General features: G+C 45.0%; 1 protein-coding gene across 1 annotated transcript in view; it reads right to left on the reverse strand.

The window, feature by feature from the left end:
- The window catches only part of Atp2c1 (ATPase, Ca++-sequestering), a 109,896-nt gene extending 99,424 nt beyond the window's left edge, over positions 1 to 10,472 (reverse strand). The window contains exon 1 of the mRNA NM_001253831.1: positions 10,255 to 10,472. Coding sequence (NP_001240760.1) covers positions 10,255 to 10,362 — 108 coding nt within the window. The 5' untranslated portion in view covers positions 10,363 to 10,472. The remainder of the gene's footprint in view (positions 1 to 10,254) is intronic.
- Positions 10,473 to 19,433: the final 8,961 nt, after the last annotated feature.

Consider the following 19,433-nt stretch of genomic DNA (forward strand, 5'->3'; position numbering starts at 1 on the left):
GGAAAGTGAAAGGAAGGAAGGCCAAGAGGAAGGAGAGAAAGGGACCATCAGTGGTGGGGGAAGGTGTTTGTCGCACATGGAGAGGTTTGTCAATAGGATCTGAAATCAAAATCTTACTGCCACCATTTATGACCTATGGACCCAGTTATTTCACCTCCCTAAATGTCACTCCTCTTAACCACAAGATGAGGATGCCATGACCACCTTGCAGTGTCATGAGGATTAACTAAGGGCAGATCTAAAGGACCTTGCTAAGTGCTTAGCACGGCTAAGGCATTGGGTAAAAAACTTAGGCTTCCTTCTTCTAAAGTGTGTACTTGTGGGGAGCCATTGTTTTCCCCAAACCATACGTCCCATTAGGATGAACAAGCTAATAATGATAATTTCAGCATTTTTTTCACAGCAAATTTTAAGCAGTACAACATATGTAGGAAGAATCCATTTCTTTTTCTGTCAAGACGTGGAACGGTCTGTACAAGGTGTGAGATTATGCCATCTTCTGTTCTGAACAGAAGTTGGCAAAGTGTCGTGCATGAGCTGTCAAAGGAGTGAGATTGGGTAGCAAGCCTCTGTATTTGGGATCCTGAAGGCCTCCCCGAGAATCCTGTACCAAAAAGCACCAACCCCTCAGTGCTCTTGAGAAATGATGGGACCACCTGGAAGAAGGGTCTAGTGGAAGAAAGGTCACCGGGGATATTCCCTCAAAGGTGATGTTTCAGACCACAATCCCTCTTCCACTCTGTTTCCCAGACAATGAAATGAATGGTTTCCTTTGCCTACTGTTCCACCATGGTCTCTTGCCTTGCCCCCCTCTCCCCGCCCCCAGATAAATGAACCAGCTGAGGACTGAAGTCTTCTCTGGTGTTTTATCACCAAGTCTGATAAATACACAACTTAGGGGTCTGCATGAATATACAAGGGTATATACATAAAAATTTTTAAAAAATCTTTAAAAAGAAAGAAAAGCAGAACGCTAACAGTGTTAGATTCAGGAAAAACAGACTAAATTGAAGAAGAGGCTTTACAGTGGGGGAAGCCTAATGTTTAAAATGTCACAAAGGAACCCGGAACCCCTCAAAGCTCCTATCTATTCATAACTATGTAAGTACACATGGTTATTTATTCTTAGACTGGAGGGGGCCATAAAAGCTACAAAGCTGTGGCTAGAGGTGTTCAGCGGTCCATTAGGCTCAGGAAAGCTAGTCCTTGGTACATAAGCTTTTCACCGGAGGTCGTTACTAGACGTAGTTATATTCCCTTTCTGGCTGGAGGATTTGCGAGCTGCCAAGACCTCTCAAGTCCTTTGATTCTGGCTTTCTTGGTCTTAGAGCTCAGAGCAGCATTGCTCGTTCTACAGAATTTTTACAACTAGCTAAATGAAATCAAAAAAACAAAACAAACAAAAAGCAAAAATCCAATCCACGGGTGCTTTTCATCTTTCCATTGCCTGATACCTAGAATCTTAATGGCTAGAACGGGCCGAATAAGACATTCAGTATTCTCTTTCCCAGTCAGAAACCATTGTTATAGTGATCTTCAAAGAGGGACATGTAACCATGCATTCTGCAAATGACCACTCATTACTTTCTCTCTTGTTTGACTATTACATCACAACCCTTCCTGGCAATTCTGCCCACCAGTCATACTTCATTTTTTCTGTAACCTTCAAAATACATCCCTAGCTTAGTTCACAAATTAGCCCTATGCATCTTCTGAAGCACATACATAAACAGACGGAGACAGTCACATTCCACCTCTTCTTCACCAGGCCAAACAACCAGGATTCTTGTAAGCACTTCTGTCTCGGGATAGAATTCATGACATCCCTAACCCGCCTTCACTCATGTCCATCAGCCTGTGTTCAGTGCCCCACAGCTGAGAGGCACGTTGCAAATTGTCTAGGACCTGTTGGTACTAAATAGCTCCATAAGCAGATGGAATTGCTCAGGACAGGTACAGCCAAGACGAATTGCAAGGTTTCTTTAGAGCATATGTTAGACAGCACTGAGGTGCAGGAACCTGCCTAAGGGCTGGAAATATAGCGCAGTGTAGAGCACTTGCCCACCAGGGAAAGCTGCCCAGGAGAAGGTGATGCATAGTGAAGATTTGAAGGCAGAGTAGATGTTAACTAGAGGAAGGCAGACAGGGAACCAGAGGAGAGAAGACTTTTGCCAGGAAGTAACAGGGAAACGGGGTGAGAAGATGGGGGTACTGTAGAGGCAGAGGGAGGGAAAAACAGCATGTGGTGAGAGAGGGCATCCTCAGAACCAGACTGATCAAGGCCCTCCACGACAGAGAGCTCCATACTTATCCCAAAGCAAGTCAAAGCCACTGAAAGATGACAAGCAGGGGCCTAGGAGGCTACTCCCTGCCTGGGGCAAGAAGTAACGATGGTCTCTGGGGTGAGGAAGAAGTCAGGTATCCAGGTAAAGGATTGAAAGACGTGGAGGTAGCATGGACACTACGTGAGGAAACAGGAAGGGCCTGGCTCTGTCACAGGATGCATGGGTGGTTCTCTACAATAGGTTTGTGAAGAAGGCAGATCAGGACATTGGGTGATGGGGACTCAGAAGCCATTAAGCTTCCTGCACTCTGTCAGGCTATGGGGTGTTGGTGACTTATTTTCCTTTTCTATAAAGGCAGCATTCCCCCCTCCCATCAGCTAGAGGAATTTTGTAATTACCATGATAAAATAGTTCCACTTTTAACGTCATATTTAAGAGTCAGGGATACTAAGGTGCAGCTTCATCTTAGCACAGCAGTTGGCTTCCAGTGCTACCTTCATAGGATTACACAAAATCCTATACAAGGGTGGTGGGACATCTCTGCCCTCTTTTAAATTCTACGCAGATAATCCTTTACCCCTGTGCCCAAACCATTAAATCTTTCTCTTCTCAAACCATTCACAAGGACACTGAGCACTTTCCAGTTCCCTCAGGTATCTTACACACACACACACATACACACACACACACACACACACACACACACACACGGACACGGACATGGACACATGGACACAGACACAGACACAGACATGGACACAGACACACACAGGCATACATCCCTGTGTGTACTCACACAGGTATGCATGCACACACACACACAAAAATACTCACACATGCCCACATATAAGCACATGCATGCATGCATACACACGCATGCATGCATGCACGCAAGCCAGACAAAGTGCAGAGCTTCGCGGTGCTAAGAGGATACTCTGCCACTGCACCATCAGCTCTGATGGCTTCCTTTTTACATTCTTAATTATTTTTTTGTGTCTATGTGTACTTGCTTAAGTACACAAGCTTCCGTTCTTTTCTTCCATCATGTGAGTCTCAGAGATGAAACTCAGGTCACCAGGCATGGTAGCTTTCACCAGTTGAACCATCTCACCAGCCCCCTCAAGACGAAGATAACAGCAAACAAACAAAACCCCACAACTTTGAAAAATACTTTTGGTATAATCTCAAGGTATAATCTCAATTTACCTTAAGGAGCTTTAAAACTTCCCACTTCTTAGATCAAGCTGTAGTAAAATGTGTGCCATTTCCCCTAGGAATGTCGAGCACATAGCAGCAGCACCGGAAACCTTATTGAGTATACTGAGACTCGACATAGATTTATTTGGGAGGAGAATTAGAGTGCTCTCAAGTTTTAGAGACCCAACTTTCTAAAGTTCAAATTCAATTCAAATAGTTAACACCTTAACTTTGAAGTAGGCATTCTCTAAAAAACAAAGAATAGGGGGAAAAAAAAGTCACACCATTTGTCAGGCTGGAGATGTAGCTCAGAGGTGGAGCTCTTGCCTCGCACATGCAAGGGCCTGGGTTCAAGTCCCAGCAGTATTATTTTTTAAAAGACAAATAAGGAGGGATAGAAAGTGTTTTAAAAAGACAAACAGAAACAAAACACAGGGACCCTGTTTGACTGAGGGACATTCTCTTAAGCCATCAGGAAGAAGCTTTAGACCAGGCTCCCACACGAAATGTGACTGTAATCTGTAATTACAATGTCCTTTTAATTATACTACATCTCTCAGCTCCAAAGAGGACTTTTCATATGGCAAGTAGATTCAGATTTGCTGTTAAACAGACACAACCTATCTGGTCAGCTCATAATGCTATTACTTATGCAGAAAAAAATTTTTTTCTGTGTAAGAGAGCAAGGCTCTGCTAGCTGAGATCATCTCAAAATCTTGTCTGTGAAATTAGTCAACCTGTGCTTGCTTTCTTTGTTTCTTTCTTTCTTTCTTTCTTTCTTTCTTTCTTTCTTTCTTTCTTTCTTTCTTTCTTTCTTTCTTTCTTTCTTTCTTTCTTTTTTTGGTTTTTCGAGACAGGGTTTCTCTGTGTAGCCCTGGCTGTCCTGGAACTCACTTTGTAGACCAGGCTGGCCTCGAACTCAGAAATCCGCCTGCCTCTGCCTCCTGAGTGCTGAGATTAAAGGCGTGTGCCACCATGCCCAGCTCCAGCCTGTGCTTTCTGATCCCTCTTCTTATCTTCCCCTACCAGGGAATCTGTAGGAGGAGAGATTTCAGTTGATGAGGCTGCTGAAGAGAAGCACAAACTGACTGCTCAAAGCTTTCAAAACTTGGCTCTTCTCTGCCTCAGCCTTGTGTCACTATTGCTCCCGTCTTCTGCTCTGAATGACAGCATCCTACCCCTGTGATGTACCTGACCCTACAATGTCTCCGATAGTGATGAAGTGCCCTTCATTCATTTACCACATGAATGTGTCTCATTTATGCCAGATCTGTGTCTGGTACAACTGCAAAGCATCGTGTTCCCATTGGTGAAATAAGATTTCATGTAGAGAAAAAGATTCTGAGTGCTTCGGAGTAAGGATTACATCAGTAAATGGATGTGGGACCCAAACTGGAAGGCTCTTATTGCAATGATCCAGTGAGGAGAGGATGGTAGCAGATCGAATCGTGATTTGAGAACTGGCTGGTGTGTTAGTTACTTATTGCCTTGGAAACCTTCTGATGGGTGACACAGGTATACAGGGATCTGAAGAAAAGCAGTGCTGCTTGCTTGCCTGCCTCTGCCTCTTGCTGGTATGTCTGTGTGCTACTGCTGTTACCATCAGACTCCAAATTCTTTTGTCTTCCAAAATGGTCTCAAGATGACTAACTAGAAATCTTCCAGGCCTTCAGCACCAGGATGGGAATCCTTAAAGCATTCAGCTTTGTGGACTGAACAGCTCTGAGGTTCATAGCTTCTCACATGTAGACGCCCATTCTTGTATTACCCAGGATTCCTTGGAAGCCACTTCAATAAGTGTGTCTGTGTGTTTACATTTCATCAGTTCTTTCTCTCTAAAGAATGAGGTCTTTTGAAGTGCTTGGGCAATGGGAGGAGAAAGGTAGAGACCAAGATGATGACAAGGTTCATGGTCTAAGCTTTTAGGTTGACTGATGGGGAAACTGGAAAAGAAATCAGTTTAGTGGGTGGAGTTGGTGAGTTCTCCCTGAACACAGTCAATTTGCCATGTTTGCAAGATACCCAGATAGAGGCATTGGACAGGTAACTGGATATACAAGGCTGCAGTGTAGTCCCAGTAAGCATTTGAGAGTGATTGGCTTAAAGGTCGTAATTGAAGCTATGGGACTAGCAGACCTCATCCAGCAAAAAGAGAACAGACTTTACAAATAAGCTCACACGCTGGCTCCTAACATCCTTACATGATGTCTCTGCCAAGTCTGCCACCCTCAAGAGCAGTGAAGAGCTCTAGGTCCCCATAGGTCACTCTAGGCTGAAAAGCCAAGGGACAGCCTACCAAGAGGTAGAACACATTCTCAGTGTCCCACTTGGTCACCTGAGCTACCAAGCAGCTGGTCTCTAGTTCTCAGAAGAGCGTTATCTGCAAGTCACATTCATTCCCCACTAGCTGGATGCTGACGTCTGAACCATACCTTGACGGTTGCTCTAAGGCCAAAACAAAGGAACTGCAACCATGCAGTTTCACCTATGTCCGGGGAGACTTACCAAATTCACCGAGGTTCGGTGAGGCTTGGGCTACCTGCTCATACTGCATCATGTCATGAATTTTGATAATCATGAGCCTTCCCAATCAAGCTTCTTCACTCACTCATGGCTTTAACCTTCTACCTGTGTAGAGATCCAGATTTCTGAAGCATTTGCCGCTAGAGATCTGGGAGCACGAAGGATGAGAAGCAGATGGTGTATCGGAGATACCGCATCCCTATTGGTACTTAAGAGTGAAGACATTGGCGTGCCCCAGCAGACACATCACCACCAACAAACACTACCACACAAACCAAGTCCTGTGTCACATCCTGTCTCTACAGCATACGGACAAGGGGAAGAACACGGAGGAGACACTTCAAAGAAGCATCTGTGGCTAAGAGTAACAATGACCATGACTTAGACCATGACATGGGGGAGGGGCGGTCCCTTTGGCCTACTCAGGACATGGGTAAAAGTGATGTGTGTCGCAGACATTCTAGTACATATGCCTGCCTGAAGTACACATGGCTCCCATGCCAGCCTTTGCCATGTCGAAAAGTGAGTCTGAGCATATGAGGCAAGGTCACATGTGCATATGTATAACATGGAAGCAAGTAGTTACTGCGCTGAATCTGGTAGCAACTTGCGGTAATCAAAGCACAGACTATCTTAGGAAAGAGAGGGCTCTGCTGCATCTTCCAGCAGAATTGGAGGAAGGTTCTCTTCTCAGACCACGCAACCTGAGTCTGAGGACACAGGGGCATCTCCAGGCACACTATAATAAGTGGAGGAGGACTTTTCAGAGAGGAGTGCACTTGAATGCACTGAGGAGCAGAGGCAGATGGTGTATCTGGGATACCACAGTCCTGTTGGTACTTAAGAGTGAAGACATTGGCTGCAGGCATTACATTCAATGATAATGAATCATTCAGAATTGAGTTGTCTAACCTTTTCATCTCCTCCCCAGCCACCCCCCCACCCCCAATCTTCATTCAGGAGTCAACTCAGCTGGCCCCCAAGGAGGCTTTACATACTTCCCCTTTGGTTGGTTGTGGGCACTGAGTGTTAACCCTAGGGCCTTGTGCATGCTAAGTGTATACCACTGAGCCACATTCCCACCCCTGAACAACTCTGTTGCAAGCCAATTTTCCTTCTTAAAAATCAGGTTCCAAATGCAGGGCAGTTGTAGACGCCTTTAATCCCAACACTTGGGAGGCAGAGGCAGATAGAACTCTGTAAATTTGAGGCCAGCCTGGTCCACAAAGCAAGTCCCAGGACAGTCAGACTGCACAGTAAAACCCTGTCTCAAAAACCAAACCAAACCAAACAAACAAACAAAGAAAGAAAATAGCTTTCAGGCTTAGAAGTTTCTTTTGATGTTCCTTTTTCTTTTTCATTTTTTTTTTTGAACAGAGTCTCACTATGTAGCCCAGGCTGGACACCATTTCTTGTTCCTCCTATCTCAGCTTTCCAAGAGTTAGCAGTACAGGTGTGTATAGAGGTAATGTTGTCTATCTTAAGGATTTGCTTTGAATGTATTTAGTTTTCTAGCTATAGCAAATGGCATTGGGTTTTATTTTTCTCAATTCCGGTGAAAAATAAATTTGCTAATGAGTGATTTAAGTAATAAGTACAGAAAAAATATGAGTCAATTGTGTATATTATATAAATAAATATATCTCACACATAAAGGAAAATGGCCATCAGAATGACAGTGGTCTGAGGTTTGGAAACACTGTCCAGGAGACAGGTCAGTAGACTGCTGTTATGGCTAGGTTGTTACAAGGAGCAGTGTGACAAAAAGGATAACATTGAAAAACTCAAGCTTTTACACTGTAACCCTCCCTTTATATTTTCTAGCTGGGTGGCTTCCAGGAGGGTGCTCACACTCTTCCGTCTCTGTCCCCTTAGCTTTCTGTTGCAGATCTGGTTTACAGGAGCGCAAGGAACAGAGGCAATGGCTCTTTGAGCGTGGGGATCATTAGCCTTCTCTGTAACCTTTCTCCATGCTTTCCAGGTGTAACCGGATTGACCCAGTTTCTCTAATTTTGTGAGACTGCATGTCTGAACAGCTGTAATTGGCTTTAGAAAGGAATCAGATGCAGTATTTTTCCACTAACATAGAAAGGAAGCTAATAACAGAGCACAGTGCTTTCAGTCCCCAGCCTCTCCACATGGGTGTAAATTGGGAAGGCGATCACCTACCCAGTCCAAGTCTCCTGTCCCCATACTAGATCTTACTGCTCCTCGGAAGGCATGATTTTGTAGTACTTTCAGAATAAACCTTCAGCATCTGGGTGTGGTGCTACATATCAATAATCCCCTCCTTGGGAAGTAGAGGCAGGAGAATGAGGAAGACAGGCTTGGAGAAACTGGGCTATGTTGACCATGTTTCAAAAAACCAAAAAAGTAACACCTAGGGAGATGGCTCAGTGGGAATACACTTGCTGTCCATGTTAGAAGAACGGATGCCCAGAACCCACCTGACAGCTGTGGTCAGCAGCGCACACCTGTAACACCTGCCCTGGGATGCAGAGAGGCATCCTGAGAGGCCTTGCTGCCCAGCCAACCTGGTCACAACAGCTAGCTTCAGTTTCAGTAAGACCATCTCGAAAAAATAATATGGAGAAGAAACTAAGACAAGACAATTTGCTCTCAACCTCTAGCCTCCATGGGCCATCTCATGGGCATCCCCACACAGCACACACACATGCTCATATGTGCATATGCCACATACTCTTCATACACACATACAGTATACACACACACATAACTTAATAAATAAATAAATAATAAAACAGGCTTCCAAAAAAAAAAAAAAAGCCCACAGGATTATTTAAGCAACACAGCCACAAGCCACCTCTCTCCACACATTGCTCAGAAAAGGGAAGAAATCCGTGCCCATCCCCCACGGTCATCTTGTCAGTCATTCTTTCCCCCTCCCCTGTGGAAAAAGCCTGTGACATAGCTCCTGGGGTAAACAAAGACTCTGGGCACCACCATGTGGTTCTCCCATTTTCTACTTCAAAACCAAGGCATGCCGAGAGGAGACAGAAATGTTTCTCACCGAGTGTTACCCTGAAACTGAGCGAGAGGTAAATGGGGCAACCTAGCTCCCTTAATGCAGAGAGCCTGAGTCTCTAGCACTAGTCAAAATCATTTAAGATTTTAAGATGCAGTTTCCTTGATAATCCTAATGATCTGTCAGGTATTTTGTTTTTTGGTTTTTGTTTTTTTTTTTTTTTTTCAAATGAGGCATGAGCTTTGGGGAAAAGGGGTCACCAAAGGGTTTCCTTCTGCTGCCCTCTGCTTCCATTTCTGGGAAGCCTCTTACTAACTGGGTCATTTTCTACCACGGAGGAAAAAAGAACAGGACACTGGCAATATCTGTCGCCTGGCTCTGCCGTTCTAGAGAGAGCACAGGGCAGAGCGCTTGTGGCTGGTCATCTTCTATGTGGTGACAGACCTGTCTTTCATATTTCTAGTCCGTTGCCAAGCTTCTAAATGAGCTCCTGGATTTAAATGGGCCACACATTGTTCTCTCTCTAATCCAGTGCAATTACGAAAGCAGTTTTTAGATATCAATGTATAATGTAATCAATGTAATGAACACACATGTTTTTAAATGAAATAACCAGACATTTTAAACAGGCTTATTAAGATGCGTCTATACCCACATGCTAGAACTTCCTGTTGGAAACTGTAGCTTTCAATTGGCTAAAAGGATTAATAATTATTGTGCTCTGTCCCCTATGCACCACATATAAGAATCACCTATTATATCCAAATGATCTTATCAGCCCACTAATGATCTGATTATAGCCACACAGATAACCTTCATTTTGCAAATCCTAGTGACATTAAAATAATCACAGAAACATGCAAGAAAATAAGTGTGTTTCTAGGGTATACTGCTTCATCTATTGAGCTACGAACGGTTTCAGAATTTGTCTTCGAAACACTGAAAAAATGATCAAAGTATCAAAGAGTCACCTCCGTAGTATGGTAGGTTCATCTAGATAACGGAAGAAAGCAAAATAAGTGTCAAACACACACACCCAGAACATTTGCATAATTTATCTCAGGACCCAAACGTTCCACAGCCAAGTAACCCCTCACAAGCGGCAGGCTCCTCTGACTGCCAAGCTCGAGTAACTACAGGCTGGATCTGACCTCTGCCTATGAACACCAGTAAGCCAGCAGAGAAACATTCCCCAAGCTTCGACAGGCCACACCCAGAAATAAGCACCAGTTATTTTTAAAGTTAGCACAAACAAAATAGTACCTGCTCTTCGGCCCTTTGGCTTCTCAGCGTTGATAAATATTTCCGAATAGAGTGGAGAGGATACTTTTTCAAGTAAGAAAATCCGGACGGAGGCAATAAGTTCTCCATACTGAGGGGAAACCCGAGGGTCCTTGTCTGCCCCTCCCTGACAGCGACCAAATGCGACCTAGACACTTAGTCTCTGCTGCCTAGCCGCTCCTTTGAAGTGCCACCACTTTGCTGCAAACCGAGCAGGTGTCAATCTTATAGCTCCCCCTTTGAGTGGAAGTTCCTAGAGACAGCTGAGGGAGGCGGGTCATCTAGAAACCTCCAGAACTGCAATGCCCAGGAGCCAGAGGCAGGAAGAAGTTCAGGGCTGGCCCGAAGAATGTAAACAGCCCAGCGATAGCGATATGACTGACTGTCCTATTTTGAGCAGCAAGGCTCTGTTGCAAGCGATGTTAATATTAGCTAGCGGGTGACTTTCCATACCCACGGACTCTCGTGAGGTTTAATTTTAATTCTTCCGACAGTATTTCTGGTGATTCTTTCTTTCTTTCTTTCTTTCTTTCTTTCTTTCTTTCTTTCTTTCTTTCTTTCTTTCTTTCTTTCTAAGAGGGCATGACATGAGGTTTTCCCAGTTTCCTTTGAGCTTTCTTGTCATTACCAACACACACTAACAACCTTCAACTGAGCCTCCGCTCAAAAGTGTCAATTCATTTCAGCCTTGAGAAACGCTGTTTTAGAGTTCTTATTTTATTATTTTTATTCATCTCTCATATGTTACATCCTGACCACAGTTTCTCCTCTCCTCCCAGCTCCTCCACCCACACATTCCTCCTCCCCACTCCCCAGGAGGAGGAAAAGGGTCCCACACATAGGCAAAAGAGTCTGGGACAGACCCAGCTCTCAATGTTAGCATTTCCACATGAACCCGGAGCTACTCAGCCATAACATACATGCAGAGGACTTGGGGCAGACCCCTGCAGGCTTCCTGGTCTCTGCAAGTTCCCATGAGTGTATTGATTCTGTGGACCCTGTTAGAAGACTAGCACTGTTTGAAAACTAAGCAAATCACACACACACACACACACACTCACACACAGACACCACCCCTTCATGGACATTATGGGGTTGGCCAGCTCTGTGGACATTCATTGAGTTCTGTGGTGCATTGTGCTACGTGCCAGTAACCAGACACTTTGCATTTATTGGGCAATGGCTGCAAACAGATTCTTTTCTGAGTTAAAAGGCTTCTTGCCTTGAATCCTTATCGCAAAGCCACAGGCTGAACTCAGAACCATTAAATTTCCCCGAGGCTTTCTCCTGAGTATCTGTGAGAGGAACTGTTACAAGCACACTTCTAACTACTATAAAAAGGATTCATGCCTTCAAAAGAGGAAAAAGGGGTGGTGGGGGCAGGGGGGTAAAGAAGAACACAACAAGAGATCTGTTGTGTTAAAGGATATGAAATTATACATTTGAAAGTTCATTTTCTTTGGGATCTATAGAGGTCACAGGGTTTGTCGTCTAAGTCCTGAGCCACACTTCTACCCCCACTCCACCCCAACTGTGTGTGCATGTATGTGTGTGTGTATGTGTGCATGTGCGCGTGCACACATACACACACACACACACACACACACACATGCATATTTATACTAGTGTACATACCCATGCTGTCCCATAAGGCTAGAGGACTAATGTCCTGCTCTAAGGCTTTCTGCCTTATTCCCTTGAGATGGCTCCTCTCAGTGAACCTGGAGCTAACTGGGCAAGCCAGCAAGTCCCAGCCATCTTCTTGAATCTGCTCACCACAGGGCTGTAGTTACAGGAACAAGCAGCCATGCCAGGCTCCTCCGCATGCAGGTGCTAGGGATTCAAATTCTGATCCCTCTTCTGGTACAGCAAATGCTCTCACCCACTGAGCCATCCCCCAGCCTCCCGCCTTTGTTCTTTCCTGGCCTTTTAAGCCTTTCAGTAGCTCACACCATTTCAGCAAGGGACCATTGTGTGGGAACTAAGGTGGACAAACCATGTAGCTCAGAGGTGTGCTTCAAGGAGAAAAGCTAGTCTCTCTCCCCTCCAGTGAGAGAAGAGGTTGAGAGGAAATAGGAGTAGGCAAAGCTCCTGTCATAGACTTGTGACAGGACCTAGCACTCCTGGGTGGGGCACTTGCCTTCAGGGAACATACCTGATAGCCTGAAGCAGCGTATGCCACCCAGGGAGACCATCTGTCAGGCTGGCACGGGGCCCATGAGCAAGGTGATTTTCCAGACTCATCAGGGCCTGGAGGCAATTCCAAGAAGTTCTTTCCTTCTGCTGGGAATGAGTCCCCAGAGGCCCCACTCTCCTGCTTCCTCTCTAGGTTCACCATTGTATGCTTACAGAAGCTCTGGGTGTCTTCCTCTATGTCTGGAGACTAGACCACAGGCTCTAATGAGGGGAGGGGAGAAGCAGCGTGCTCTTTGCCACTTCATGACCCAGAAAAGCAATCCGTTTGCCAGCCCAGACGCCCAGACCATCCTAAAGCCCGAGAAAGAGAAAAGGCCCCAGGGATAATAGGGACAAGTTCTGTTCACGTTCATTGAGGGATCCACAAGCTGCCTCCTTTGCAGCTCCTCTTAGACTATTTGAACTTTTATGCTTTGATTGTGGGCAGAAGCCCACAGCCTGCTCAGCATGGCTTCTGATCAAAACCTCTCCCCAACGATGGGCACAAAGCAGACTTCATTGTAGACCAGATGGTTTGTTCTGTGGTCACCTTTTCCAGGTCTAAGGAGGGCAATGAAAAAAGAGAAGAGAAGGGAGGAGAGAGAAGAAAAAAACCCTGCACCAAACAAATGTCTGTTCTATTATAACACAGAGCAGAAAATATAAAATAGACATTGAGGAGCTTCATGGTAAAGCAGGGCCCTGGGCACAGTTCCCAGTGCTGGGAGTGGGGGAAGGAAATAAATAAGTAAATGGGTGAAACAAATGTAACCAAGAATCCTTTAGGTATTTAAGTAATAACGAGTATAAATCATAGGGAACAATGTATTTGGCCTTTGTACTTAACACTAAATTATTTGTTCTGTGTCAGTGTAATTCTCTGGGCCTAAAAGGAAGGTCCAAAGAAGATTAAAAAAAAAAAATGTTGTAAGTCCACACAGCTACAAAGCAAAGGGGAAGGGCTTTTAACCAGATCAGCCTTCCCCCTGAGCCTCCCTGGCCAACCAGTACACTGTTCAGCCTCTTAACCCACACCCAGAAATGTACTAACAATCAAAACCTATGGAGTTGTTAAAGAGAAAAACACGTGTAGACTGGTAGGAATTTACACATGAGAACAATTAGATTTAAGACCAGATGCATACTTATGAAAAAAAAACATAACATTTTTTATCCTGAGTCTTCTATAAACAAAATATGTGCTTCTCTTTGTTGCTGTGGGAATCAAACGCAGAGCTTCACACATACCAGGCAAGTGTCTGCCTGCCACTGAGCCTCTTTCCCTGCCCTTCTTAAAACGTTTACTTTGAGACGGCATTGTGGGAAATGGCCCAGGATGGTCTCGACCTCCTGATTCTCCTCTCTCAGCCTCCAGTGTAGCTGAGATCACGCGTGTGTGACACCATGCTCGATTTCCATAGCTTTTAAAGCTTTCTTGATGCTAAGATTCACAGAGAGCTTCTGTCTATAAGTACAGGCATTCTGCTCCCAGCGCAATTCACGCTAACACAAACGCAAGGGAGGATTCTTGCGCACCCCTATTCTCAGATGGGAGTCAGAACCAGCACCTGTTTCTGGTGTGGACTTCTCTGGCGATGTGGCCTTCACGGGTGCCAGTTTTGATTGCTACTGGGACCCAGTTGTATTGGTGAAAGGCAGCTGACCAGTCCTCGTGACTACAACACACATCTGCAAGAACCAAAAGGCCCCTGCCTCCTGCCCAGCAGCACAGTAGGGGATAAGGGCAGCCAGCTGCTACTGTGTACGGCTCACCCCCACCCCTTGTTGTCTACTCTGTAGGAACCAAATAGCTAGAAAAGTCATGGACTAAAGCTGCAGCCCTGTGAGAGGGCAGTCAGATGTTCTCTTTAATTTCTAAGAATCGGCAGCTTTTTTAATAAATAGATTAAACCCCTAGTTTGTTTTTGTTTTTGTTTTTCACTAGAAAAGCCACACTGAAAGGCGAAACAGTGGCAAGGTGCGGAGGCAAGATCTAGTTTACTTTTCTCCTTTCCAGTGTTAGAGAAGATGGGATGAAAATGTGAGTTGGTGAAGCTTCTACCATGTGTTCTGCACAGCTAGGTCCTCTGTCAATGCACCCAGCCGCACACTTATTAAAAGAGAGAGGCCAAGGGAGAAGACGAGAACCCAGGGGTTAAATCCAGGGTGGGGATCAGAAAAGGACAACAGAAAAATACTCTGATATTTTTTTTTCTAAACTGCATCAAGACAAAACCTAAAACCTCACTAATCTCCCTTTCCTTCCAATCGGTGCTGAGAGATTCCATCAGGAAAATGACTCCGCTCTCTGGGAATTAATCCAATCTAGAAATAGAGTGACAAGCAGGCAGGCAGGCAGAATGATGGAGAAGCTGCTAGCCCAGAACACCGAAGCCATTTTTCATTATAAATTGTACTGTGAAATCTCTCTCATCCCCACCCCCCCACCCCCTGCTCTGCAGATACTGGTTTAATCTGGCCTCTCTCTCTCTCTCTCTTCAAGGGCAGTGTTAAATGAGATCAGGAGAGGGGAATGGGAGACATTTAACCCTGCTCATCAAGACAAGTTAATACAGTGTCAGATTCCACCTCACAGCGAGATTAAAGTCCATCTGAAACTACACAGGACATTTTCTTAGAGTCCACACCGTAGAGGGGATGATCACATATAACTAAACACAGGGCATTTTTACTTTCCCAAACGCCACAGAGAGAAGCCCTGGACATTCCTCATTTTAGCCACAACTCAGAAAATTCCACACATCCAGTCGTTCTCTAAGCTGAATAATCTCCGGTGCTTTAGCTTGCTAGTTTTGTGTGTTAATGTCCCGGATGTAACAGTCCTCCGATGAGACCACTGTCTTGTGTTTAGGAAAGATATCTTTCCTGCAGAGCGTAAGTACAGTAGTTATCAGCCTGTGGGTTTTGATCCCTCTGGCAAACCTATATCTCCAAAAATATTTACATTATAGTTCATAACAACGGCAAAATTACAGTTATGAAGTAGCAACAAAAATAATTGTATGGTTGGGGGTCACCGCCACATGTGGAACTGTATAACGGGTCACAGCATTAGGAAGGTTGAGAACCACTGGTTTGGAGCCAAAGATGAACATCTATGAGAATCACCTGGATGGTTTGTTTGTTGGCACATCTGTGAGGGCTCTGAGTTTCTAATCCAGTCAAGCCTGGGGTAAACAGCCAGCTTTGCCCTCTGATGTTTCTGGAAGTGCTGATGCTGCTAGGAATGCAGATGTAAAGGGATGGGGGCTCCCACATAGTTGGAGCCCTTTGAGAGCTTTCGTCCAACACACATTTGTAAATGCATTTCCCAGTGTTGGTGTGTTCCCCCAAACCAAAGCCCATCTCCTATAACCGCTTCCCCTGCAGTTATCAGGTTTCACACGGGCATCCCATTAACTCCTGTCCTTTCTAGTGTGTCTTGACTTGATATCAGATTGCTCTCAAACTCTCACTTGGTTCCTCTTATCGTGTTGCTGTGACCCTATCAGCTCAGGCACTAACACAGAGAGATCAACCATCAATCGCTGCACACAGCTCTGCTTCTCTCCTTCTACCAAAGGTCCTCGCCCTCCCGAGTTAGGGAAGGAAGTCTAACCCAGGGCTTCTCAGATCCACAGCCCTCTACAAGCCATCCCTAGGCATAATCTGCCTACCTCTGTCTTTAGTGTGGCTGCTTTTAGGTGGACACTCTACCACCTGTACATCAGTGATTTAACTGCAAGCAAAGAAACACGGTGAGCCACTAGAAAGCTTACTGTTTGAGAAGGACTTCAGAGCACATCCGTGGAGCTGCACAGCCTTCGTCTCATCTCCTTCTCATGCTCTGCTCTTTCAGGAGACTCAGCACCAGCCCAGAAGAAGAGGAAAGAAGCCCTTCAGGTCAAAGAAAATGGCTCAACTCTAGGACCATCTTCAAACTGGTGTCCATACTACCTACCATCCTGGATGAAAACCCATACTGTGGTTTTAGAAATAATAGTTAATATCTAAAGTTAGTCATTTTGTCTCCTGCGGATGATGCCGTGAATTGGTCAGTGGGGGGCAGAGAATGTTCCCATCTACTGCCTTTGGCTTGGAAGCTAGGGATATAAATGGAAGCCGATGTGTGATCAGGCTTCGCCAGCTTCAGCAGGTGAAGACCATCAGGATTAAAACCACGACACCTCCGCTGCCATCTTCCCCGTTTCTCGAATTCTACTGCCCCAGGTGGAAGTCAAGTGATCAGAGAACAAGGTTTTTCAAAAGGATCCTCAGGGACTTGCCTTGGGGAGGCCAGGCCTCGAGTTCTTATCTTCAGCCTCAGTTGAAGGTGAGGCTACAGGAGGCGGGAGGAAGCGGCAGAATATTTCATCTGAAACGTGGCATGTGTGCAATATGGAGTAGAGAAGTTGTTTGTTACAGCAGATCTTAGAAAGTTGTGTTCCTTCACGCACACAACTTCTCTCAGGAATTGTTCTTTACGCCGATCTTCTTACCTACATCTGTGAGGGCCTCCCTCGGCTGACTCACAAGCAGGATGAACATTGGTGCGCAGACCACTCAGAGGCTTGACAACATGAGCAATAGTCACCACCGGGCCAATCAGTCTTTCTTGCTGAGATCTTGAGTATAAAAGATAGGAACGTGTGTTTGTGCTCATTTATTAATTTCCCTGTCACCCCAAGACTTAGAAGGCTAAGGAATGGGAACCATCATAGTGAATTACAGGTTAGCCTGAACTACATAGTGAGAGCCTTTCTCAAAAAAAAAAAAAAAAAAAAAAAAAAGGGCTGGAGAGATGGTTCAGTGGTTAGGAGCACTGGCTGCTTTTCCGGGAGGACCAAGGTTCTGTTCTCTGCATCCATGGAGGGGATGGGGGAAGGGGGGGCTCACAACTGCAATTCTAGTTCTAAGAAATCCAAAGGGCTCTTCTGGTCTCCACAGCAGACAAACTTACACTTATTGTGGCAGTGTGAAACGCATGGCCTCCCTAGAATCCTGTTTGAATGCTTGGCCACAGGGAGTATCGCTTGTTGGAGTAGGTGTGGCCTTGTTGGAAGAAGTGTATCACTGTAAAGGCAGGCTTTGAGGTTTCATGTGCTCAAGCTATACCCAGTGTGGCACACAATCCCCTTCTACTGCCCAGGGATCAAGATGTAGAACTCTTGGCTCCTTCTCCAGCACCATCTCTTCTGGATGCTGCCATGCTTCCCACCATGACTAAACCTCTGAAACTGTAAGTGAGCTCCAATTAAATATCTTCCTTTATAAGAGTTGCCTTAGTCAGGGTGTCTCTTCACAGCAATAGAAACCCTAAGACACTCACACACATTAGATTTTAAAACAATAATAATAATAATAATAATAATATAGATAGATAGATAGATATAGATATTCATTTCCCCCAAAAGACATATTTCATGTTTCCTAAAGCCTTGCTACTCCGTCAGCCCATGGACCTGCAGTACCAGTGTCCCCTGATCCTGGAACTCGTTAGAACTACAAGATTTCAGGCCCTTTTCCCAATCTACTAAATCAGACTTCACAGCTTTCTAAGACTCTCAGGTTACTCATATGACTGAGAAGATGAGACTCTGCCTGGACACGAAGATACCCTAGGACTTGATCCTACTTATCAGCTTCCTACGAAGACCTGTTTTACTGGTCCTTAGCCCCCTGGAGGCTGGAGATCTCTTCCCAACCTGCCTTGGGGCCAGTGACTGCGTCTTGTCTGTTGTTCATCAGACTTCCTTTGCAATCAACAGACTTGTCAGAGGAACCTGTGACTAACTGCACATAATGATTATACACACAGTGTAAAATTTGCATGTGATCACCTTGAGTTTTCTCATGTCCTGGTTCCAGAATCCAGACTGGTTATAATCATGATAACCCAAATTATACCAGTTTGTGACTTCATAGATGCATACAGGTCTTTCTTCTACAAACTGCAAGCCCAGTACTTCTGGGAGCCATGGGTTATGTCTATGTAGTTTCAAGCAAATGCTTGCCAGTTGCTAGAAGTGCCCACTATTCTCTTTCCTGTTCAAACCCTGACACTGTACCTGTCACATTTGTTACAGCCTAGTAAGGCTCCCTTTCCCAAGGGAGGACTCAAGAGTCTCAAGGCCCAAAGCTTCTTCCAGGCTTCTGCCTTTTGATTCTCTCTACTCTCTATCCCACTGTAGTGTCATAAGCTGCTGGCCCAGGGACATGCCCACTCATGAAGTCTTAGCTCTTCAACTACATCTCCCAGGATCCTCTTCGATCCTGAATTCTCAGCGCAGCCCGAAGACTTTACACTGAGTTTCTCACTTGGCACATGTTGCCCCACGCACAAAATCCTTTGGACGATGATGTCTGAATAGTATTTCTAGCCCAGATTCTCCACTTGAGTCCTAGAGTTTAATGTCTTTTAAGGGCACTCACCTGCAATCGTAAAGCTTGGGCGCCTAAGAAAGGAAGAGTCTGAGCTCAAATCTAGCCTGGACTGAAAATATCGCTCATGAAATGATTTCCTTGTTTCTCTATTCATTTCATTTCCTGACCTCCAGCTGACAATATGTCTATCCAAAGGCAGGTTCCTCTGAGGCCTTTATTTTTGTTTGTTTGCTTTTTTTTTTAATAGACCCCCAACTGTGGGCTCTCTTCTTGGCCTGCTTAGTGCACTTTTACCAAGAATTCTGCTGGGTCATTTCAGCAAAAACCATGTCTCTCTTTTGATGCCTTATTAAATTCCTTATCCTTTGCCCTCAATATCACCCAGACTGCCTTCCGCAAAAATCCAATTGAGTCTGTCTAACAAAGAACCCTCTAGACGTGATGTTTCCTCTTGGTGATTTTCCACTCACTGATATTGGACCTGATCTTTGATTACCTCTCTACCGATCCTTATTGTATTTGGACTGGAGCCAAGCCTCTCTCCCCAATTACAATGTCCTATTACAATAGTCCCTTCATTAAGTGTTCTTTACTATCTATAA

This window comes from Mus musculus, chromosome 9 (assembly GCF_000001635.26).
Source record: "Mus musculus strain C57BL/6J chromosome 9, GRCm38.p6 C57BL/6J".
NCBI classification, from domain to species: Eukaryota; Metazoa; Chordata; class Mammalia; order Rodentia; family Muridae; genus Mus; species Mus musculus.